Source organism: Sciurus vulgaris (genome assembly GCF_902686455.1).
Source record: "Sciurus vulgaris genome assembly, chromosome: 4".
NCBI classification, from domain to species: Eukaryota; Metazoa; Chordata; class Mammalia; order Rodentia; family Sciuridae; genus Sciurus; species Sciurus vulgaris.
In genome coordinates, this window is record NC_136464.1 from 172,565,991 (window position 1) to 172,591,139 (window position 25,149).

The 25,149-nt window shown below is 36.4% G+C and overlaps 1 protein-coding gene across 4 annotated transcripts in view; it reads right to left on the reverse strand.

Annotated features, from left to right (window-relative positions):
- The window catches only part of UGGT2 (UDP-glucose glycoprotein glucosyltransferase 2), a 212,494-nt gene that overhangs the window by 74,564 nt on the left and 112,781 nt on the right, over positions 1–25,149 (reverse strand). For all 4 annotated transcript variants that reach the window (XM_079137705.1, XM_079137704.1, XM_079137707.1 and 1 more), the window contains 3 exons: positions 23,601–23,680; positions 20,523–20,709; positions 7,531–7,689 (listed from right to left, as the gene is read on the reverse strand). In XM_079137705.1, coding sequence (XP_078993831.1) covers positions 7,531–7,689; positions 20,523–20,709; positions 23,601–23,680 — 426 coding nt within the window. The remainder of the gene's footprint in view (positions 1–7,530; positions 7,690–20,522; positions 20,710–23,600; positions 23,681–25,149) is intronic.

Genomic DNA, 25,149 nt, shown 5'->3' on the forward strand with positions numbered 1-25,149 from the left:
AATAGACCAATTTCAAGTACTGAAATAGAAGAAGTCATCAAAAGCCTACCAACAAAGAAAAGTCCGGGACCAGATGGGTTCTCAGCCGAGTTCTACAAAACCTTTAAAGTAGAGCTCATTCCAATACTTCTCAAAGTATTCCATAAAATAGAAGAGGAGAGAACCTTCCCAAACTCATTCTATGAAGCCAATATCACACTGATACCTAAACCAGACAGAGACTCATCAAGGAAAGAAAATTTCAGACCAATATCCTTAATGAACATCGACGCAAAAATTCTCAACAAAATTTTAGCAAATCGCATACAAAAACATATTAAAAAGATAGTGCACCATGATCAAGTGGGTTTCATCCCAGGGATGCAAGGTTGGTTCAACATCAGGAAATCAATAAACATAATTCACCATATTAATAGACTTAAAGTCAAGAATCACATGATTATTTCAATAGATGCAGAAAAAGCATTTGATAAAATATAGCACCCCTTCATACTCAAAACACTAGAAAAAATAGGGATAGTGGGAACACTTCTTAACATTGTAAAGGCCATTTATGCTAAGCCCATGGCTAATATCATTCTAAATGGTGAAAAACTGAAAGCATTCCCCCTAAAAACTGGAACAAGGCAGGGATGCCCTCTTTCACCACTTCTATTCAACATCATTCTTGAGACTCTGGCCAGAGCAATCAGACAAACCAAAGAAATTAAAGGGATACGAATTGGAAAAGAAGAACTCAAACTATCCCTGTTCGCTGATGACATGATTATATATTTAGAGGAACCTGGAAATTCCACCAGAAAACTCTTAGAACTCATAAGTGAATTCAGTAAAGTAGCAGATTACAAGATCAATGCTCATAAATCCAACGCATTTTTATACATAAGTGATGAATCTTCAGAAAGAGAAGTTAGGAAAACTACCCCATTCACAGTAGCCTCGAAAAAAATAAAATACTTGGGAATCAATCTCACAAAAGAGGTGAAAGACCTCTACAATGAGAACTATATAACACTAAAGAAAGAAATTAAAGAACACCTTAGAAGATGGAAAGATCTTCCATGTTCTTGGATAGGCAGAATTAATATTGTCAAAATGGCCATACTACCAAAAGTGCTATACAGATTCAATGCAATTCCAATTAAAATCCCAATGATGTACCTTACAGAAATAGAGCAAGCAATTATGAAATTCATCTGGAAGAATAAGAAACCCAGAATAGCTAAAGCAATCCTTAGCAGGAAGAGTGAAACAGGGGGTATTGCAATACCAGATCTTCAACTCTACTACAAAGCAATAGTAACAAAAACAGCATGGTATTGGTACCAAAATAGAAAGGTAGATCAATGGTACAGAATAGAGCACATGGACACAAACCCAAATAAATACAATTTTCTCATACTAGACAAAGGTGCCAAAAATATGCAATGGAGAAAAGATAGCCTCTTCAACAAATGGTGCTGGGAGAATTGGAAATCCATATGCAACAGAATGAAACTAAACCCATATCTCTCACCATGCACGAAACTAAACTCACAATGGATTAAGGACCTCGGAATCAGACCAGAGACCCTGCAGATTATAGAAGAAAAAGTAGGTCCAAATCTTCACCTTGTTGGTCTAGGATCAGACTTCCTTAACAGGACTCCCATAGCACAAGAAATAAAAGCTAGAATCAACCACTGGGATAGATTCAAACTAAAAAGCTTTCTCTCAGCAAAGGAAACTATCAGCAATGCGAAGAAAGAGCCTACAGAGTGGGAGAATATCTTTGCCAATCATACTTCAGATAGAGCACTAATCTCCAGAATCTATAAAGAACTCAAAAAACTCTACTCCAAGAATTCAAATAATCCAGTCGACAAATGGGCTAAGGAAATGAATAGACACTTCACAGAAGAAGATCTACAAGCAATCAACAAACATATGGAAAAATGTTCAACATCTCTAGTAATTACAGAAATGCAAATCAAAACCACCCTAAGATTCCATCTCACCCCAATTAGAATGGCGATTATCAAGAATACGAGCAACAACAGGTGTTGGCGAGGATGTGGGGAGAAAGGTACACTCATACATTGCTGGTGGGGCTGCAAATTAGTGCAGCCACTCTGGAAAGCAGTGTGGAGATTCCTTAGAAAACTTGGAATGGAACTATCATTTGACCCAGCTATCCCACTCCTTGGCCTATACCCAAAGGACTTAAAATCAGCATACTACAGAGATACAGCCACATCAATGTTCATAGCTGCTCAATTCACAATAGCCAGACTGTGGAACCAACCTAGATGCCCTTCAATTGATGAGTGGATAAAGAAACTGTGGTATATATATATACAATGGAATATTACTCAGCCATAAAGAATGATAAAATTATGGCATTTGCAGGCAAATGGATGAAGTTGGAGAATATCATGCTAAGTGAGATAAGCCAATCTCAAAAAGCCAGGGGACGAATGATATCGCTAATAAGTGGAGGATGACACATAATGGGGGGGGAGGGAAGGGTTAGTGTTAGGGTTAGAGTTAGGGTTAGGGAGGGGGGCAAGTATGGAGGAAGGAAGGACTGTATAGAGGGTAAAGAGGGGTGGGAGGGGTGGGGAGAAGGGAAAAAATAACAGAATGAATCAAACAACATTACCCTATGTAAATTTATGATTACACAAATGGTATGCCTTTACGCCATGTACAAACAGAGAAACAACATGTATCCCATTTGTTTATAATAAAAAAAAATAATTATAACACTGCATTTAAAGGGCCTGAACTCATCCATCAAAAGACAGAGAATGACAGACTGGATTAAAAAACTAGACCCAAAAACAAGCTATCTCCAAGAGACTCATCTCATAGGCAATGACATCCACAGACAGAAGGTAAAAGGCTGAAAAAAACATATCATTCCAATGGAGCTCGTAAACGAGCAGAGGTTTCTATCCTAATACCCAATAAGGTGGACTTCAAGCCAAAGTTAATCAGAGGGGACAAAGAAGTCCATTTCATATTGCTTAAGGGAATTAACATCAAAAGACATAATAACAAATATTTATGCCTCAAGTAATGAATCATCTACATACATCAAATCAACCCATCTCAATTTCACAAATCAATTAGACCTCAATACAATAATACTGGGTGACTTTAAAATGCCTCTATCCTCACTGGAAAGATCCTCCAAATAAAAATTAAATAAAAAAGGAATAGAACCAAAAAATTCAATTAATAATTTAAACTTAAACAGATATACATAGAATATTTCATCATCAATGTCCAAATACACTTCTTTCTCAGCAGGACATGAATCCTTCTCTAAAATAGTTATATTTTAGGCCACAAAGCAACCCTTAGCAAATGTAAAAAAATAGAGGTAATACCTTGCATTTTATCATATAATAATGGAATGAAATTAGAAATCAATGATGACATAAAAAATAGAAGCTACTCCAACACCTGGTTGTTATGGTGTAGATGTGGTATCACCTGAAAGCTTAAGTGAGAAAATGCAAGGTTTGGAGGAGAAATGATTGGGTTATAGCACTAACCTAGTCAGCAAATTAATCCTTAATAGAATTAACTGAGTGGTAACTGAGGCAGGTGGGGTGTGGCTGGAGGAAGTGGTTCACTGGGGGTGTGGCTATGGGGCACCTAATTTGTATCTGGAAAATGGAGTCTCTTTCTGCTCTCTGATCACCATGTGAGTTGCTTCCCTTTGCTACGCTCTTCCACCATCATGTCTGTCTCACCTTGAGCCCTGAGGAATGGAACCAATCTCCTATAACCTTTATAGTTTCTTTGAAACTGTGAGCCCTCAAACTTTTCCTCCTCTACAATTGTCCTGGTTGGGTCTTTTAATCACAGCAGTAAAAAAGCTGACTCAAACACCTAGAGACTAAATAATGTGCTACTAAATGACCAATGAAGAGCTGAAGAAATCAGGGATGAAATAAAAAAGTACTTACATGTCAATGAGAATGGTGAGAGAACATGTAAAAATCTCTGGGACACTATGAAGGCAGTTCTAAAAGGAAAGTTTATTGCAAGAGCTCATTCATTAAAAGATTAGAAAGTCACCAAGGAACTAATATTATATCTAAAAGCCTTAGAAAAAGAAGATCAACAAGAAGACAGGAAAAAAATTAAAATCAGAGCTGATATCAATGAAATTGAAATTTAAAAAAATTAAAAAAATTAATGAAACCAAAAGTTGGTTCTTTGAAAAAATAAAACTGATAAACCCTTAGCCAAGCTAACAAAGAGAAAAAAAATGCCAATTACTAAAATTTGTGATGAAAAAGAGAATAGCACGAGGGACACTACTGAAATACAGATGACAACCAGAAACTATTTTGAAAATCTATACTCCAACAAAATAGAAAATCAAGAAGACATCAACAAATTTCTACAGACATATGACCTACCAAAACTGAATCAGGAGGACAAAGAAAATTTAAACAAATCAATTTCGAGCAATGAAACTGAACACAACATCAAAAGCCTACCAAGGATTCTCAGCTAAGTTCTACCAGGCCTTCGAAGAAGAACTTACACCAATACTCTTCAAAATTTTCCATGAAATTGAAAAGGAGGGAATCCTTTCAAACTCATTCGATGAAGCTAGTATCACCCTAATACCAAAACCAAAGACACATTAAGGAAAAAAATTTCAGACAAATATCCCTGACGAACAAAGATGCAAAAATTCTTAATACTGGCAAATCACATACAAAAACATACTAAAAAGATAGTGCACCATGATCAGGTGGGGTTCATCCCAGGGATGCAAGGTTGGTTCAACACACAGAAATCAATAAATATAATTCATCACATCAACAGATTTAGAGACAAGAATCACATGGTTACCTCAACAGATGCCAAAAAAGCATTTGACAAAATACAGCACTCATTCATGTTGAAACACTAGAAAAACTAGGGATAGTAGGAATATACCTCAACATTGTAAAAGTCAAATATGCTAAATCCAAGGCCCACATCATTCTAAATGGAGAAAAATTGAAAGCATTCCCTCTAAAAACAGGAATAGGACAGGGATGCTCTTTTTCACCATTTCTATCAATATAGTCCTTGAAACTCCAGTTAGAGCAATTAGGCAAAATACAGGAATTAAAGGGATGAAAATAGGAAAAGAAGAGCTTAAGCTCTCTCAATTTGCTAAGGAAATGATTCTATATTTAGAAGACCACACCCAAAAAACGAAACAAAACAAAACAAACCTCCACCACAAAGCTTCTAGAACTCATAAAAAAACTGAGTAAAGTAGCAGGATATAAAATTAACTGCATTCTCATACCCCAATGATGAATCAGTTGAAAGACAAATTAGGGAAACTATCCCATTCACAAAAGCCTCAAAAACAAACAAACAAACAAACAAAAACCTCCAAAACAACAAAATGAAACAAAAACTTGGGAATCAATCTAATAAAAGAGGTAAAAGACCTCTACAATGAAAACTACAAAACACTAAAGAAACAAATTGAAGAAGACCTGAGAAGATGAAAAGATACCTCATGTTCTTGGATAGGCAGAATTAATATTGTCAAAATGACCATACTACCAAAAGTCCTACACAGATTTAATGCAATTCCTATTAAAATTCCAATTCTTCAAAGAAATAGAAAAAGCAGTCATGAAACTCATTTGGAAAAGTAAGAGGCCCAGAATAGCCAAAGCAATACTTAGTGAGAAAAGTGAAGTAGGAGGCATCATAATACCAGACATTAAATTATACTACAGGATTATATAACAAAAACAGCATGGTTTTGGCACAAAAACAGGTATAATGACCAATGGAACAGAATATAAGATATAAAGATGAACCCACATAAAAGGAGTTATCTCATACTAGACAAAGGTGCCATAAACATATGTTGGAGAAAAGACAGCCTCTCCAACAGGTGCTGGGAAGACTGGAAATCCATATGTAGTAGAATAAAATTTAACCCCTATGTCTCACTCTGCACTAAACTCAAAGTGGATGAAGGACCTAGGTATTCGATCAGAGACACTGTACCTACTAGAAGAAATTGTAGGGTCAATTCTCCATCATGTTGACTTAGGAACTGACTTCCTCAACAAGATTCCTTAAGGGCAAGATGTAAAATCAAGAATCAATAAATGGAATGGTATCAAACTAAAAATTTTCTTCATAGCAAAGGAAACAATCAAGAACATGAATGGAGAGCCCACATAATGGGAGAAAATCTTTGCCACCTGCATCTCAGAGCATTAATCTCTAGGATAAACTAAGAACTCAAAATACTTAACACAAAAAAAGAAATAACCCAACAATAAATGGGCAAAGGAACCGAACAGACATTTCACAGAAGAAGAAATATGAGTGGTCAACAAATACATGAAAACAGGTTCAACATCTCTAGCAATTACAGGAATGCAAATTAAAACTACAATGAGGTTCCATCTCACTCCAGTCAGAATGGCAATCATTAAGAATACAGGTGGGGCTGGGATTGTGGCTCAGTGGCAAACAGCTTACCTTGCACTTGTGAGGCACTGCGTTCAATCCTCAGCACCACATAAAATGAATAAAATAAAATAAAGGTACTGAGTCCATCAACAACTAAAAATAAAACATATAAAAAAAGAATACAGGTAACAATAAATGTTGGTGAGGATGTGGGAAGAAAGGTTCACTCGCACATTGCTGGTAGGAATGCAAATTGATCCTAAGAAAACATGGGATGGAGCCACTATCTTAACCAGTTATCCCACTCCTTGGTATATACCCAAAGAACTTAAAATCAGCATACTACAGTGACACAGCCACATTAATGTTTACAGCACTAAATTCACAATAGCTAAGATATGGAACCAATCAAGGTGCCCTTCAACAGATGAATGGATTAAGAAAATGTGGCACATATACACAATGAAATATTACTCAGCCATAAGTAAGAATGAAATTATGGCATTTGCTGGTAAGTGGATGGAACTGAAGACTATCATGCTAAGTGAAATAAGTCAATCCAGAAAAAAACAAACTAACCAACCAACCAAAGGATGACTATTCTCTCTGATATGTGGATACTGACACACAGTAAGGGGGGAGGAGGTTAAGAATAGAAGTTCACTGGATTAGACAATGGAGAATGAAGGGAAGGGAGGGGAGATGGGAACAGGAAAAACAGTACGGTGAACTGGACATAACTTTCCTATGTACATATATGAATACACAATTTCACATCACATACAACTGCAAAAATGGGATCCTAATTAGAATAAGTTATATTCCACACATGTATGTCAAAATATACTCTACTGTTATGTATATCTGAAAGGAACAAAAAAGGCATATTCTAAAAGTATGATTTTTTTCCCTATTTTTCAGTTAATTATCTTATTCAAAGATTCTTTTTTTTTTTTTTTTTTTTTTTTTGTGAGTTGTTCAGCCTAGGAGAATAAAGAGCATTTCATCTTGCTGGTAGAAATACTTGGAGAATGTCACCAAAACATTCAGTTAAGTATCATCAATTTAGATATTTAGGATACTTACCAGATTGGCCATCACTATCGTATCGACCACAACAGGTTTATTTTTTGTGCCCAGTGTAAACTGCAGACCCCGAGGAGGTTGTTCTGTTGTTGCATCAAAACAATGTCCTTCAAGTAGTAGATACTCTAGTTCATATTCTGCTGTAACAGCTCCCTCAATCTGTGAAGGGAGCATATCATTGTTTTTGGTATTAGTAATCCTAATACAAATTTCATAATTAAAAATGTGACTGTTTTATTAGCCAATGTATTTCAGTGGGTCAATTAAGTCTGCATATTTTATACATGAGTAAACTGATTAGCAACATCAATTTCTTCAAGACTAAAGCTCATGATGAATGCTTTTTTCTCATAGCATCTGATTTCCCAATCTCATGATATATGCACCAATATCACCAAGTGGGAAAGACACTGGGCACAGACAGGTGTTGCATAATTTGTAGTAGTCAAAGGATATTTTGAAGTTAGATTTAGATGGAATAGTTCTCAAAAAAAAAAAAATCTCCTTCAGTTTGCTATTGCTTTGGGGCACCCACTTGGAATTGGGCAAAAAATCCAACGTATCATCTCTTCAGTTTCTCATAATTTTTCCCCCTGATTATTGGGGACCAAACCCAGGGTGTTTGACCTGAGTTAAATCCCCCTAAGAAATAAGTTATTTCTTATTTTGAGACAGGCTCTAAGTTGCTCAATCTGGCCTTGAATTTGCTATCCTCCTGCCTCCCTTTTCCAAGTAACCAAGATTATAGGTATACATCAGCATACCTGGCAGTTTTCTTTTAATGAAAAAAAAAAAGTTAAGATTAAGCTTCAAATTTCAAAAGGAAAAAGGAAAAATAGAAAGCACCCACAGACTAAATATTTGTATAAGCGTATATACACTGATTTTTTTTCTATAATCTTTTCCCTAATAAAGTGGTCTGCTTTTTTTCTGAAAATCTATTTTCAGTTGTCAATGGATATTTATTGATTTATTTATATGCGGTGCTGAGAATTGAACCCAGTGCCTCACACATGCTAGGCAAGTGCTCCACCACTGAGTCACAACCCCAGCCCCCTTGCTTTTTCATTAAACATGGGTTTCTCAGAACGTGTCCCTCTCCTCCATAAAAATCTTCCTTTTTCTGAGACAGGATCTTGCTATGTTGCTCAGGTAGCCTTGAACTCCCAGTTTCTTGCCTCCAACTCCCAAGCAATTGGGATTACGGGTGCAAGTCACCATGCTCAGCCTTCACAAACAACTTGCTATATGGCTATACATTCCAACTGTTTCCAGAGATTCTTGTATTGCAAACATTATACTATTTCAGGGATAAAGCTTTTCTCTATTTCATATGAACAACATAACCAAACATGAAAATAATCAAGTGGGGATTTTGACATTTGGGGAATTGTTAGAATAACAATAACAGTGATTATCAGTGTGATTTTATTTTAACATGAGGTTTTTACATTATTTTCAGTCTATTTAGGATGGAGTATTTAGAAATATTCCATATTGTATAGATGCTTCTCCTTAAATTATCTCAGAAAAAGAGTATTTATGCATAGTGTTTAAGTTCTGTTATAATTTTACTGATTAAACATCTTTGAAGATAATAATTGTTTCAAAAATTTCAGATTTTAAATGTTTTTAATTATTACTATCCTAATGATGAACTTCAGATACTTAAAACTATGCAGAGTCCTTACAACAATTTGCTTGAATGGAAATATTTCCATGGAAGAGATTTAGAATAAGAAAACATTATTTAGAAAGAGATTGTAGAGATAACCTAGTTCAACTCTCACATTATAGATAAGAAAACAGTACCCTAAAGTGACTAAGTTAAGCTTAATAACATTTCTTTAATTATGAATTAGGTATCAGGACAGAGCCCAACTATATTTAACCAGTTTGACTATTCTTTTTCATTTTATATTAAAGTGAAAATTTCTCTCATTCTTATAGGTTTACTAACAGACTTAAATTCTGTTGACTTATTCAAACTACAATACCAAAATAACCAATTCCTTTTTTTTTTGTCTTGTGATGTTTATTTAAGCAAGAGTGACTATTATAGTAATTTTTTATTGGTTCTTCTTAGTTATACATGATGGCAGAATCCGTTTTGATAAAATTATGTAAACATGGAATATATCTTACACTAATTAGGATCCCATTCTTGTGGGTGGGCATGATGGTGGGATTTACTTAGGTCTTTTCTTTTCTTTTCTTTTGCAGTGCTGGGGATAGAACTCAGGGCCTTGTGCTTGCAAGGCAAGCACTCTACCAACTGAGCTATATCCTCAGCCTGACTTAGGTATTTTCATATATGTACACAGGAAAAGTATGTTAGATTTATTCTACTGTCTTACCTATTCTTATCCCCCTCCCTATCATTTCCCTTTGTCTAATTATCATAATTCTCTCTCCTGCCCCACCCCTCCACATTTATTGTGGTTTAGCTTCCACACATCAGTGAAAAAACCTTTGGTTTTTTGGGATTGGCTTATTTCACTTAGCATGATAGTCTCCAGATCCAGCCATTTACTGGCAAATGCTAAAGTCACTTTTCTTTATGGCTAAGTAATATTTCATTGTGTATATGTGACACAATTTCTTTATCTATTCATATGTTGTTGGGCATCTAGGTTGGTTCCATAGCCAGCTGCTGTGAATTGTGCTGTAAACACTGATGTTGTGTCACTGTAGTGTGCTGATTTAAAATTCTTTGGCTATATGCTGAGGAGTGGGATAACTGGTTCAAATGGTGGTTCCATTCCTAATTTTTTTGAGGACTCTCCATGCTGCTTTCTAGTCACCAATTCCTTTTTAAAATATTTTTAGATGTTGATAGACCTATATTTTATTCATTTGTTTATAAGTGGTGCTGAGAATCAAACCCAGTGCCTCACATATGCTGTGTAATCACTCTACCACTGAGCCATAACCCCAGCCCCACCAATTCCTTCTTTTGTTTATTTATTTATTATAAACAAATGGGGTACATCTTATTTCTCTGTTTGTACACAAAGTAGAGGCATACCATTTGTATAACCATACATTTACATAGGGAAATGGTGTTTGATTCATTCTATTTTTTCCTCCCCCCACCCCTCCCACCTCTCTTTTCCCTCAGTCCCTCATTCCTCCATTCTTGCCTCCCTCCCACCCCCCATTATGTATCATCATCCGCTTATCAGCGAGATCATTTGTCCTTTGGTTTTTTTGAGATTGGCTTATCTCATTTAGCATGGTATTTTACAACTTCATCCATTTGCCTGCAAATTGCCAAAATTTTATTATTCTTTTTGGCTGAGTAATACTCCATTGTATGTGTGTATGTGTGTGTGTGTGTGTGTATATATATATATATATATATATATATATATATATATATATATATCACAGTTTCTTTATCTATTCATCAATCAAAGGGCATCTAGGTTGGTTCCACAGTCTGGCTATTGTGAATTGAGCAGCTATGAACATTGATGTGGCTGCATCACTGTAGTATGCTGATTTTAAGTCCTTTGGGTAGAGGCCGAGGAGTGGGATAGCTGGGTCAAATGGTAGTTCCATTCCAACTTTTCTAAGGAATCTCCACACTGCTTTCCAGAGTGGCTGCACTAATTTGCAGCCCCACCAGCAATGTATGAGTGTACCTTTCTCCCCACATCCTCGCCAACACCTGTTGTTGCTCGTATTCTTGATAATCGCCATTCTAATTGGGGTGAGATGGAATCTTAGGGTGGTTTTGATTTGCATTTCTGTAATTACTAGAGATGTTGAACATTTTTCCATGTTTGTTGATTGCTTGTAGATCTTCTTCTATGAAGTGTCTATTCATTTCCTTAGCCCATTTGTCGACTGGATTATTTGAATTCTTGGAGTAGAGTTTTTTGAGTTCTTTATAGATTCTGGAGATTAGTGCTCTATCTGAAGTATGACTGGCAAAGATATTCTCCCACTCTGTAGGCTCTTTCTTCGCATTGCTGATAGTTTCCTTTGCTGAGAGAAAGCTTTTTAGTTTGAATCTATCCCAGTGGTTGATTCTAGCTTTTATTTCTTGTGCTATGGGAGTCCTGTTAAGGAAGTCTGATCCTAGACCAACAAGGTGAAGATTTGGACCTACTTTTTCTTAAAATGCAGGATCGTTTGATTCCAAGGTCCTTGATCCATTTTGAGTTGAGTTTTGGGCAGGGTGAGAGACAGAGGTTTAGTTTCATTCTGCTGCATATGGATTTCCAGTTTTCCCAGCACCATTTGTTGAAGAGGCTATCTTTTCTCCATTGCATAGTTTTGGCACCTCTGTCTAGTATGAGAAAATTGTATTTTTTTGGGTTTGTGTCCATGTCCTCTATTCTGTACCATTGATCTACCTGTCTATTTTGGTACCAATACCATGCCATTTGTGTTACTATTGCTTTGTAGTATAGTTGAAGTTCTGGTATTGTGAAATCCCCTGTTTCACTCTTCCTGCTAAGGATTGCTTTAGCTATTCTGGGTTTCTTATTCTTCCAGATGAATTTCATGATTGCTTGCTCTATTTCTGTGAGGTATGTCATTGGGATTTTAATTGGAATTGCATTGAATCTGTATAGCACTTTTGGTAGTATGGCCATTTTGACAATATTAATTCTGCCTATCCAGGAACATGGGAGATCTTTCCATCTTCTAAGGTTTTCTTTAATTTCTTTCTTTAGTGTTCTGTAGTTCTCGTTGTAGAAGTCTTTCACCTCTTTTGTGAGATTGATTCCCAAGTATTTTATTTTTTTCGAGGCTACTGTGAATGGGGTAGTTTTCCTAACTTCTCTTTCTGAAGATTCATCACTTATGTATAAAAATGCATTAGATTTATGACCATTGATCTTATATCCTGCTACTTTACTGAATTCACTTATGAGTTCTAAAAGTTTTCTGGTGGAATTTCCAGGTTCCTCTAAATATATAATCATGTCATCAGCGAACAGGGATAGTTTGAGTTCTTCTTTTCCAATTCGTATCCCTTTAATTTCTTTGGTTTGTCTAATTGCTCTGGCCAGAGTCTCAAGAATGATGTTGAATAGAAGTGGTGAAAGAGGGCATCCCTGCCTTGTTCCAGTTTTTAAGGGGAATGTTTTCAGTTTTTCACCATTTAGAATAATATGGGCATAAGTTTAGCATAGATGGCCTTTAAAATGTTAAGGAATGGTCTCACTATCCCTATTTTTTCTAGTGTTTTGAGCATGAAGGGGTGGTGTATTTTATCAAATGCTTTTTCTGCATCTATCAAAATAATCATATGATTTTTGACTTTAAGTCTGTTGATATGGTGAATGACATTTATTGATTTCCGAATGTTGAACCAACCTTGCATCCCTGGGATAAAACCCTCTTGATCGTGGTGCACTATCTTTTTAATATATTTTTGTATGCGATTTGCTAAGATTTTGTTGAGAATTTTTGCATCAATGTTCATTAAGGATATTGTTCTGAAATTTTCTTTCCTCGATGTGTCTGTCAGGTTTAGGTATCAGGGTGATATTGGCTTCATAGGTTGAGTTTAGGAGGGTTCCCTCCTCTTCCTATTACATGGAACACTTTGAGGAGTATTGGAATGAACTCTTCTTTAAAGGTCTCGTAGAACTCGGCTGAGAACCCATCTGGTCCTGGACTTTTCTTTGTTGGTAGGCTTTTGATGACTTCTTCTATTTCATTTCTTGCAATTGATCTATTTAAATTGTGTATGTCCTCCTGTTTAAGTTTAGGTAATTCATATGTCTCTAAAACCCTGTTGATGTCTTTGAGATTTTCTATTTTGTTAGAGTATAGATTTGTAAAATAGCTTCTAATTATGTTTTGTATTTTAATCATGTCTGTTGTGATATTTCCTTGTTCATTCCGAATTTTAGTAATTTGAGTTTTCTCTCTCCTTTTCTTTGTTAGTGTGGCTAAGGGTTTATCAATTTTGTTTATTTTTTCAAAGAACCAACTATTTATTGTCATTTTTTTCTATTGTTTCTTTTGTTTCATTTTTGTTGATTTCAGCTTTGATTTTAACTATTTCCTGTCTTCTACTACTTTTGGTGTTGCTCTGTTCTTCTTTTTCTAGGACTTTGAGCTGCAGTGTTAGGTCATTAATTTGTTGATTTTTTTCTTCTTTTATTGAATGCGCTCCATGAAATAAATTTTCCTCTAAGTACTGCTTTCATAGTTTCCCAGAGATTTTGATACGATGTTTCTTTGTTCTCATTTACCTCTAAGAATTTTTTTATTTCCTTCCTGATGTCTTCTGTTATCCATTCATCATACAATAGCGTATTATTTAATCTCCAGGTGTTGGAGTAGTTTCTGGTTTTTACTCTGTCATTTATTTCTAACTTCAATCCATTATGATCTGAGAGAATACAAGGTAGTATCTCCATCTTCTTGTATTTGCTAACATTAGCTTTGTGGCATAGAATATGGTCTATTTTAGAGAAGGATCCATGTGCTGCTGAGAAGAAAGTGTATCCGCTGTTTGTTGGATGGTATATTCTGTAAATGTCCGTTAAGTCTAAATTATTGATTGTGTTATTGAGATCTATGGTTTCTTTGTTCAATTTTTGTTTGGAGGATCTTCCCAATGGTGAGAGAGGTGTGTTAAAAATTATTGTGTTGTAGTCTATTTGATTTCTGGAATTGAGGATTTGTTTGACGTGCGTGGATGAGCCACTGTTTGAGGCTTAGATATTTATGATTGTTATGTCTTGCTGATTTATGCTTCCCTTAAGCAGTATGAAATGTCCTTCTTTATCCCTTCTGACTAACTTTGGCTTGAAGTCCACATTATCTGATATGAGGATGGATACTCCAGTTTTTTTGCTGTGTCCATGTGCATGATATGTTTTCTCCCATCCTTTCACCTTTAGTCTGTGGGAATCTCTTTCTATGAGATGAGTCTCTTTCAGGCAGCAAATTGTTGGATCTTTCTTTTTAATCCAATCTGCCAGTCTATGTCTTTTAATTGATGAGTTCAGGCCATTAACATTCAGGGTTGGAGTCGGAGCAGGGCTCACCCCTCGCCGGTGCCTGCAGCCCTGGCGGTGATCGCTCTGTTGCGTCCCCGGCACCCTCAGCCCCCCCACAGCCATTAGTCTGGGCGGGGGGAGGGAGAAAGTGAGACTCGGTGTCATCACCATCCACTGTGAAGGGGAGAAAACTGGAATCCAGCAGCAGAGAACAGGGTGGTCACATCTAGGAATGCAAAGCTGACCTCCCCCTCCTCCTCCTCCTCCACCCTCTCCTCCTCTATTACATGGGATCATTTCCAAAACCACTTCGCCTTCAGCCCCTGCCTTGGCCTGAGGGATTTATTTCATGGGGATGTGTTCAAGGCAAGAGTGAATTCAGAAGGATATTGACGTCGTGATCCAGAAGTCCAGAGCCGAGAAAGACTGCCTGTTTACAGATTTCAGATACTCAGACTCCACCATTACTTTCACCTATGCTGGCGGCCCCAAAAGCCTATTGTATAACAAGAGCTGTGTGTCTTTGCTTTTCAAACCCTGGGGGTAATGAATGAAGCTGCTGATGAAATAGCAACTGGAGCTCAGGTGGTAGATCTGCTGGTGTCCATGAGTAGATCTGCATTGGAATCTCCTAGAAAAGTTGTCATTTTCAATCCATATACTTCTGTGGTGGATCCTAATGATCCTCAGATGTTGGCCTTCAACCCCAGGAAGAACAACTATGATCAAGTAATGAAAGCACTGGACAGCATAACTTCTATCAGAGAAATGACACAAGCACCATATCTGGAAACCAAGAAGCAGATGGATAAACAGGACCCTCTCGCTCATCCCCTACTGCAATGGGTTATTTCAAGTAATAGGTCACATATTGTGTAACTGCCAGTTAACAGGCAATTGAAGTTTATGCACAGTCCACATCAATTCCTGATCTCAGCAGTCCACCAGCCAAAGAATCCAATTTTAGAGCTGCTAAAAAACTTTTTGGAAGCACTTTGCATTTCATGGCTCACACACTGAAAACTGGCACTGCATCCTGAGGAATGGCTTGGTTGTTGCCTCTAATACACGTCTGCAGCTCCACGGTGCAATGTATGGAAGTAGAATCTAAGTCCAATGTCAAGCATATCATTTGGTTACACAGGGATGAACAAGAAGCAGAAGGTGTCAGTCAAGGACGAGTCAGCTTTGAGCAGTAAAAGCAGCAGTGCTTCTCAGTCGCAGAAAAAAGGACAACAATCTCAATTCTTGCAAAGCTATAACTTAAAATGCATAGCCTTATGTGAGGTGATCATCTCACTTGACCTGCACAAACATGGGGAGATATGGGTTGTCCCAAATATGGATCCTGTCTGCACACGGTTCTTTTTTGTCTATGAAGATGGTCAAGTGGGAGACGCAAATATTAACACACAGGAAGGAGGCATTCACAAAGAGATCCTCTGAGTAATTGGTAATCAAACTGCTACTGGTTAAAGCACCACCATTTAATTAACATGATTTGAAAGCCTTCCTTGTGTTCAAAACTGGATTTTGAACTGAAGAAGATGATAAGGTAATTTGTTATTATAAACAAAATTAATCCTTTGAATACTGATTTTTTTCTTAGTACTCCTAAGTATCTCATTATATAACTAAAATGGTATAAATTTATCAACTGTAGGGGTATGGAATCTAGTAATAAAATCACAACAGCATGTAAACTGAAGTTTGGGTGTATACATAATAATAAACAGATTGAAAAAACAAAAAAACAAAACAAAACAAAATCCAGGGTTATTATTGAGATATGATTTGTATTCCCAGTCTTTTGGTTTTTTTTTTTTTTTTTTTTTTTTTTTTTTTTGACATGACTTGGTTTCTCCTTTATTTGGCTATTCCTTTAGGGTAGTTCCTCCCTTTGCTGATTTACATCATTGTTTTTCATCTCTTCCTCATGGAATATTTTGCTGAGAATGTTCTGCAGTGCCGGCTTTCTTTTTGTAAATTCTTTTAGCTTTTACCATGGAAGGATTTTATTTCATTGTCAAATCTGAAGGTAAGTTTTGCTGGGTATAAGATTCTTGGTTGGCATCCGTTTTCTTTCAGAGCTTGAAAAATGTTGTTCTAGGACCTTCTAGCTTTTAGGGTCCGGTTTGAAAAAAATCTGCTGATATTTGTATTGGTTTCCCCCTGAATATAATTTGATTCTTTTCTCTCGCAGCCTTTAAAATTCTATCTTTATTTTGTATGTTAGGTATTTTCATTATAATGTACCTTGGTGTGGGTCTGTTGTAATTTTGTGTATTTGGAGTCCTATAAGCCTCTTGTACTTGATTTTCTATTTTGTTCTTCAGATTTGGGAAATTTTCTGATATTATTTCATTGAATAGATTGTTTATTCCTTTGGTTTGTTTCTCTGTACCTTCCTAAATCCCAATAATTCTTAAATTTGGTCTTTTCATGATATCCCATAATTCTTGTAGATTCTGTTCATGATTTCTTACCATCTTCTCTGTTTGGTCAACTTTGTTTTCAAGATTAAATATTTTGTCTTCAATGTCTGAGGTTCTGTCTTCCAGGTGTTCTATCCTATTGGTTATGCTTTCTATGGAGTTTTTATCTTGGTTTATTGTTTCCTTCATTTCAAGGATTTGTTTTTTTTTTTTTTTTTTCAGTATCTCTAACTCTATGATCTTCTGCCTCCCGCATTTGCTCTTTTAACTGTTGATTGGTGCGATCATTCAAAGCCTGCATTTGCTCTTTCATCGCATCGTTTGCTTCTCTGGTCATCTGAATTATGTACATTCTGAACTTCCTTTCTAACATTTCTTCTGCCATGCTATCATTGGATTTTATTGCTATACTGTCTAGGCTTGTTTGGGACATTTTCTTCCTTTGTTTTCTCATATTGCTCAGGTATCTACTCCTCTAGTAGTGAAACTCTGAGATATTGTAGATTTCCTCTATTGACTTATAGTGCCTCTGTAGGTTTCCAATAACTCACCTCCTAGCCTTCAGTAGCCTGAAGTCTTGAAGGAATATGATAATGCGGTGTTCCACAAGGAAGCTGCCCGTCGAGGGGTGGTGGCCTTCAGGTGAGGCATATTCCCTGCTAGTGGGCAGAGGTGCCTCCACTTGTTGACCGATTGTCAGCCAAAGGGGGACTAAACTGCGGGCTGGGGCATGGCTGGTCTGGGCCTGTGTCTCTGGTTCTACCGCCCTGGTGGGAAAGCCTCACCCGGCGGAGAAGACTCACCAGGTGGGGACATCTCGCTGGGCAGCTCTCCTCCAAGAAGTTCCCTTTGGTTCAGAACTATTGCCTGGGCTGGTCAGCCCTCCTCTCAATGTTCCCAGGGATCTAGACCTACCTCCTGGGCCAGGGAGCCTTGCCCTGGGAGTGAGTCTTTCACTGGAAAGCCCTCCTCTGCGACGATCCCTGGGGTCCAGATCTACCGCCTGGGCCGGGGAGCCTGGCCCTGCACTGAAGTCTCTCGTTGGGCGGCCCTCCTCCGAGAAGCTGCCTGTGATCCAGTCCTGTTGCTGGGGCCTGGGACCCTCGCTCTGCGCCAAAGCCTCTCGCTGAGTGGCCGTCCTCTACAATGCTCCCAGCTGTCCGGGTTCACTGCTCCAGCAGGGGAGTCTCACTGGGTAACTCTACTCCACAAAGTTCCGTGTTTCCAGGACTACTTCCCCATCTGGGGAGCCTCGTCCAGTGGGAGAGACTCACCTGGCAGCTGAGTTGGTCCCAAGTCTCTCAATACCTCCTCTTCTTGAATTCTGAGTCCTGGAGCGTCATAAAAGACAGTCACCTTCTAGTCCGCCATCTTGAAAAACCCCAATTCCTCTTAAAAGAGGCCTTTAAATGTGACTGTCTCATTTTTAGCTTTCCTGTAACCACTTTCTTCTCCTTAAATTGTGGCCTTAATGCTGGTTGTGCAATAAAGTCTTTGTAGTTACAATCAAATGAACAAAGTCCTATTACAAGAGGATTTTTCTGGATTAATTTATTTTCCAGGTACTTAAGCAATATTTGGAAACTTGATGTTATGTGGGAAATTTGTGAAGGCCAGTGCACAAGACAAATCTCTCATGTTATTCTCATTCTTGCCTTAACCACTTCTACCTCTACTCTAATAAATGCTTTTGTTATTACCTCACATTTTTCTAGGATAACTGTGGATACTATTTTAAGTATTACAGCACACAACAGAAGAGTTTGAGAGGCACTAAACTTTTATGGATGCTAGAATTTCTAATTCCCTTCTTTATATTCACCTAAATCTGTGAAGATATAGGAAAGTTTTGTTTACTGTTCTAACTTTAAAGTTACTCATTTGAATAGCTTCTAAAATGACAGCACGGGGTTCGCCACTCATCAACAGAAGTGTTCAGCTAACTTCCATTATTCCACAGCTGCTGGGACTCACCAGAGGCTCCACTTCCTTTTCTAACTGTATTATTTCTCCTGCTACAAACTTCTAACTTTTCCCTCTCTTACATTTGGTTAGTGTTATCTTACCAATACATAATGTTGCACTCTCTTCATAAACAATCCCACTTACTGTTAAGAGATCTGATTATGGAAAAAAAAAAACCAGATATTGTCTTTTCCCCCCCTCTTGCAAAGTTCATTTTTGAACTTTTTCTCATAGGTTTTATTATTTTGCTGTTTTCCTAATCTTTCCTAGATTTGAAGAACTCATTTCAGATGGTGGCTATGACTCAGTTTTAGGTATTTTTTGAGTGGCTCAACTTGGGGCTACTAGAAAGTATGTTACAGGGAAATGATTAGGAACCCACAGAATCTACTCATGATTAAATGAAAAAATTTGCCTTAGGCACAAAGTAACAAATGACAAGCATAATAAATATTATTATGAGCAATCTTAACCAAATCATCACAGCACCTAGAAACAGGTCTGGGGGAAAACAACGAGAAGGAAGCATTTCTCCTGTTTCTGAGCATCATTTTTAGGTAAGATGTCCTAAAAATTTTGTTGTGGTTTTGGAATCTTCTTTCTCATTCTGAGTTCGACGTTTTGAATGATTTGGTGTATTTTAAAATGTTATTTTTTATGTTATATATGAATGACAACAGGCAAGGAAGAGAAGTCTCAATATTTATTAGACTAAGGTCGCACTGGAGGTGATGACGTTATAGTTTAGATGTAAGGTGTCTCCCAAAATTTCATGTGTGAGACAATGCAGAAGTTCAGAGTGAAATGACTGGGTTATGAGAATCTTTACCTAGTCAGAGCATTAATCCCCTGACAGGGATTAACTAGGTATTAACTGTAGGCAGGTAGGGTATGGCTGGAGGAGGTGGGTCACTGAGGGCATGCCTTTGGGGGTACATATTTTGGCCTTGGGGAATGGAGCTCTCTCTACTTCTTGGTTGCTATGTCCCCAGCTGCTTTCCTCTGCTACACCCTTATGCCAAAATATTCCATCTTATCTCAGGTCCCAAAGAATAAAATGAGCCTGTGTGAACTGAAACCTCCAAAACTGTGAGCTCCAAATAAACTTTCCATCCTCCTCCTCGTCAGGTCTTTTGGTCACAGCAACACGAAGCTGACTAAAACAGATGGGAAGCAGGTGTACCCAGCCTGCAATAAATTTTATTTCCTGCTTTTTACCCTAATTTAGAAAGGACAGCTTTCTCTGGCTGTGAGCCATGAGTAACAAAAGGCTCTGAATGAGACTCCCTCTTGAAGTTAAAAACAAAACTTGAAGGCAAAATGGGTAATTCATAGTGTTGTCTTAAGCTGCCATGTGTTCTTATCTTTTACATTGTTCATCTTAGCATAGTCTTTGTGGGCTAGTGGAATATGACACAATGAAAAAGGTGAAGGCACCTAGGAACCTGGAAAATGAGAGCTGAACTTGGAAGTTAAGGAAACAAAGAAAAAGAGCTAGAATCACAAAGAACTTGCTGGTGAGCATCTGTGTAGGATGATGGCTCATTTCCTACAACTGTAATACTGCTAAAAACTCATTTTATTCTTCTCTTTATATGACTTTGCATTAATAACTTACATCTTTAAGGTGAATATTGTCAAGGTCACAGTTGCTATGTACTGTTTCAACCAACCAGCCTTCAGGAGTAATCATGTTGAGGGTCAGAAGAGGTGATTCAGGGATGTCCAGAAATTTTGCCACTGGTCCAAGAGGGCTATCATTAGCCCCTGACATCAGTTCTGGTTCCAGAACAAAACGATAGAAGCTGTTAATAAAACATAAAATTACTGTGATCAAAATTGAAAATATTATTCTAAAATATTTTGAAGTTAAAAATGACTTAACATGGTCACAAAATCTTAAATCAAAAAGGTTAAATATGCCCTGTACTGAAGTTAATGAAAAACAGACAATTATTCTTGATACTATTATTTATAAGACTATTATAGTATAATAATCTTATTTTCTCTTAATGAACATGATCTGAGTCCCTTTAAGATATATTTGACTAATGCAATTTGTAATAATTTATGGTCTTAATTGACTTACTGATCCTTCGTGTTTGACCATGGTCTGTTTTTTTATGGCTCTTTTATTAAATCTTAGCACTCCAAATAATATGAAGAGAAAATTATACCCAGAAAAGAAATTCAAGAAATAGTTTTGGTACCAATTTTAAAAGCTGAATTAAAAAAAAGCAGGACTGAGTTAATGCAGCTGCTTAGTAGAGCTTTTAGACATATCTGCAGTTTCACTGTATTTTAACCTCATCTTTTAATATGAGGTATAATATGAATTAGTTACAGGTTCAGAATAGCTAAAGACTGTAATCAGGATGTCAGCTGTGTTGTCAGGGAGAGGATCTACTACTACTAGGTCTTGTCCCTGTTGTGCTGCAGTGGAGAGGGTTGTAGTTCTCACTTGTGGTTGGCTGGAGAGTGCTTTCAGGTGTTTGTCACAAGGGCATCTCCAAAATGCCTCACAGAGAAACATACAAGAAAAGTCAGAGAGAAAGAGAGACAGAGAACACAAGACACAAGTCACTAAGTGTACAAGAAACAGTCCATCATTTTTGCCACATTTTGTTCAGGAGAATCATTCTAGCCCTCACTCCAAAAGAAACTACAGAGCATGAATTCCAGGTGACGGTGATTTCTGGAAGTCATGTCATTGAGGTAGCTCCACATTTAAAACAAAAAGATAAGTGGAGACACAGAAAAGAGAACAGTCATGAAATACATGATACCAGACAAATACTCAGTACTGTCAAATGCAGGAATGCCAAGGAAGAATTATCCCATGCATGCTGCAAATGGCATTTGTGTGTGTGTGTGTGTGTGTGTGTGTGTGTGTGTGTGTGTGTGTGATTTAGTAAAAACAATTACTGTGGCAAGGAAGTTAAAAGCTGAACTGCAGTGGAAATATGTGAATGACAGAAGAATAGAGAATATAACTACTCTCTGAAGAGGCTTAGATGAGAAAGGGGAAGGAAGAGAGGAAAACAGAGAAGGAAGAAAAGTTGGTACTTTCTATGCAAAGAAATTAAGGCAGCAAATTTTATAGAATTGAGTAATTTCAAGGACTGAAGTAAAAGGTCAATAGATAGGTTAAAGATACAGAACAGAGCAAATATGTGATACATCAAGGATCAAGAGCAAACAGGGAACCATGGAATAAAAACAGGCACTGAATATTCACCTTAACAAAAGGGACAGATATAGTACTGCTCCCCTGCAACCCAGGAAGGCTGCAGAGGCACAGAAGTTACAGAAGGCAGCTGAGGGAATTCCTGCTCATTTGTGCTCTCTCCTCTGAGAAGAATGAGATGGCATTTACTCAAAAGGAAAGGACTGGGAATATACACGTAAGTCAGTTTGCTTGACACATACTACTAAGTAAAAAGTCTATTGAATCAGCAGTTTAAAAATGATACCTTGGGCTAGGGACATAGCTCAGTTGGTAGAGTGTTTGCCTCACAAACACAAGGCCCTGGGTTCTAATCCCCAGCACCGAAAAAAAAAAAAAAAAGATGCCTTAACTGTATGTATACTGTCTACCTAGTACTTTAGGAATTACTTCATTTACAGAAGTTCATTCTTTCTGCCTCAAAATACTATGTTTGTTTATAAAGTTAACATTCCATTCTATATTTTATGTTCAAAGCTTTATAGTGATACTCTGAAGAGGACTGTACTCATTGAACTTTTAATTAGAGGATAAAAAACTTATAGGTTTTATTCAGATTTATAAAGGTATGTGACAACATTTGAAATATAAAAGATAAATAAGCAATTTTCCACATCTTCCATTTTATTGCTTTCCAAGTAAAAACAAACCCAAACAAAAAGGAACCATACACAACATACCATGCTCAAATGTCCACTCAAGGCAACAATGTGCAGTATGTCAATTATAACAAACACAATTTGACAGATAAACAAGGGAGTAACTGAATTCTGTGTATGCATATATTTTTGGTTTAGAGTTACATAATTATATGTAGGGAAAAGTACATTAGCAAGCTTTTCAAAGCTAGTTGATTGGTGTTTATCCTTTTTTCTGCCCAATGACACCTGAAGGATACTAAATATTTCTACCAGTAAGTGGCTTAGAATCATAGTAATTCTGATCCAGAAAATGAAGGATATATTTTTGTTCCCTCTTGAGAGATTATTTCAACACAAAAGTAAGAAGAATATTTGTATATAATGATAAACATTTTCTGTACCATTGATAGATTATTCTAAACTACTTTCCTCTTGACCCCCAAATAGTAAATGTGATAACATAAGAGATCACTTTGAAATTCAACTCTAAATAAATAAACCAAAAATGATTGAATTCACCTTACTTCCCACAGAAATATTTCTAAATGGGTATTCCTAGATCACATTTATAAAAATATCTTTAGATAAATATAAATCCATATAAATTCTGCGATAAGACTGAATATATTTATTGAGTTAGGTTACTTTACTTTTGTATGAATTTATATTGATTAAGGGTAATAAATTGACTATGTAATGCATATCAGTGAAGCATTCAATGAGGGGGGAAAAAAAAAAAAACACACCAGGCCCAGGAAATAATAGCCTCCTTTTCTCTTTTTAGTATTTGCAAATCTTTCAAAATAAAATTAGGTTCATTCTGACTCACCTCTCTAAAGGGGCTTCTGAAAGCTTACCCCTGCAGTTCATTAACAGCTTTATCTTCATATTTATAATCTTGCCAAGGACCTATTTAAAAAATTCCCATAGTTATTTTAATATCAATAGTAAACATTCAATGAGTATGTACTGTGTACCAGGCACTGCATTAACGCTTTATATTATCTCTTGTTATCCTCATATACCCCTTCATGTAACACTTACAGTTAAGGCACAAGACTAAATACTTTGTTAACGGTCACAGTAAGTCATGGCAGAGGTAAGATTTGAACTCAAACAATTGATTTCTTTACCCCAGGGTTAAGCCACTTGCCTTTTATCTCAAGTAACTTTCTTTCACAGTATCTAAATTTTCTTAGTATTAAAGAATAAGTAAAATAATTACTAGAACTTTAATCTGCAAACACAAATTAGTGACCTCACAACATTGGCCAGGGTTCCTAATCCGAAGTTCTATACAGATGAAATACTCTATTTTCTCTTTATTTTCCTGAAATAATAAGTAGGATAAGAATTATTTTAAAAATCCTATTTCTACATAGGCAATAAAATACTGAATATTTGAAAGCTATTAAAGACAAATGAAGGATGGATAAAGAAGAAAAAATACCAAAAACCAGATATATATAACAGAAAGGATACAGGCTTGATAATGAATTATAATATACAGATTTAAGGATCTAAGAGCTTAAATTAATTTAAATTAATTTCCATTCTATCACTCCTAACACTTACTACTATGGAGGCCATTTGTTTTCCCCAAATGTTTCATGAAACACTATATATTTCTTTCAATAAATCATTCTTTTATAAAGAAATAAAGGTGCTTAGAAATAATGTATGATATTACCACCAATAATGTAAACTGGAGTGTCATTTCACATTTTGTTTCTGTATAATTCTATATTTCTTATTCCTAAATTCTACTTTTACATAAAACATTTTAAATGTAAATGATCTTTTTTTCTGAAAAATGACCCTCCACAGGAATATGGAATTTGTACACTAAAAAGCATGGCACTGGTTCCCATCCTTAGAGATAAATACTGATGGCTGCTTTAAAGAATAATCTTGAGAGAAGAGTTCAAGAAGTAAAAATTTGAAGCTATACAAATGCTAAAAGAATGGGGAAATCAGTTTGGAATTAAGTTTTCTCTATTCATGTATTGAACAGAAAGAGCAGCAGCCTTTCCAAAATTGTCTACATTAATGAACAGATATAATACCTTTTTTGACATCATTTGATAATACAAACTAACTTCTGAGAAAAATTAAAATTTGAAATTTTGATATACCAGTATTATCCAGCTTGATAACTTACAATAGTCATAAGATATTATTTAATATCTAATTACTTTTGCCTGGTCCCAAAAGCAAAACCAACTATCAAAAGACAATTTTTCCAAAAGTAGTTTTTAAAAAGGTATCTTTAAAAGGTGTTGAGTGATTTCAAATAGAAGCAAGCCAAACTTTTGAATATCACTAGAAAAGCAGTTTTAAAATCTAACTAGCTTATTCCAATTCAGTTACTCAAGACT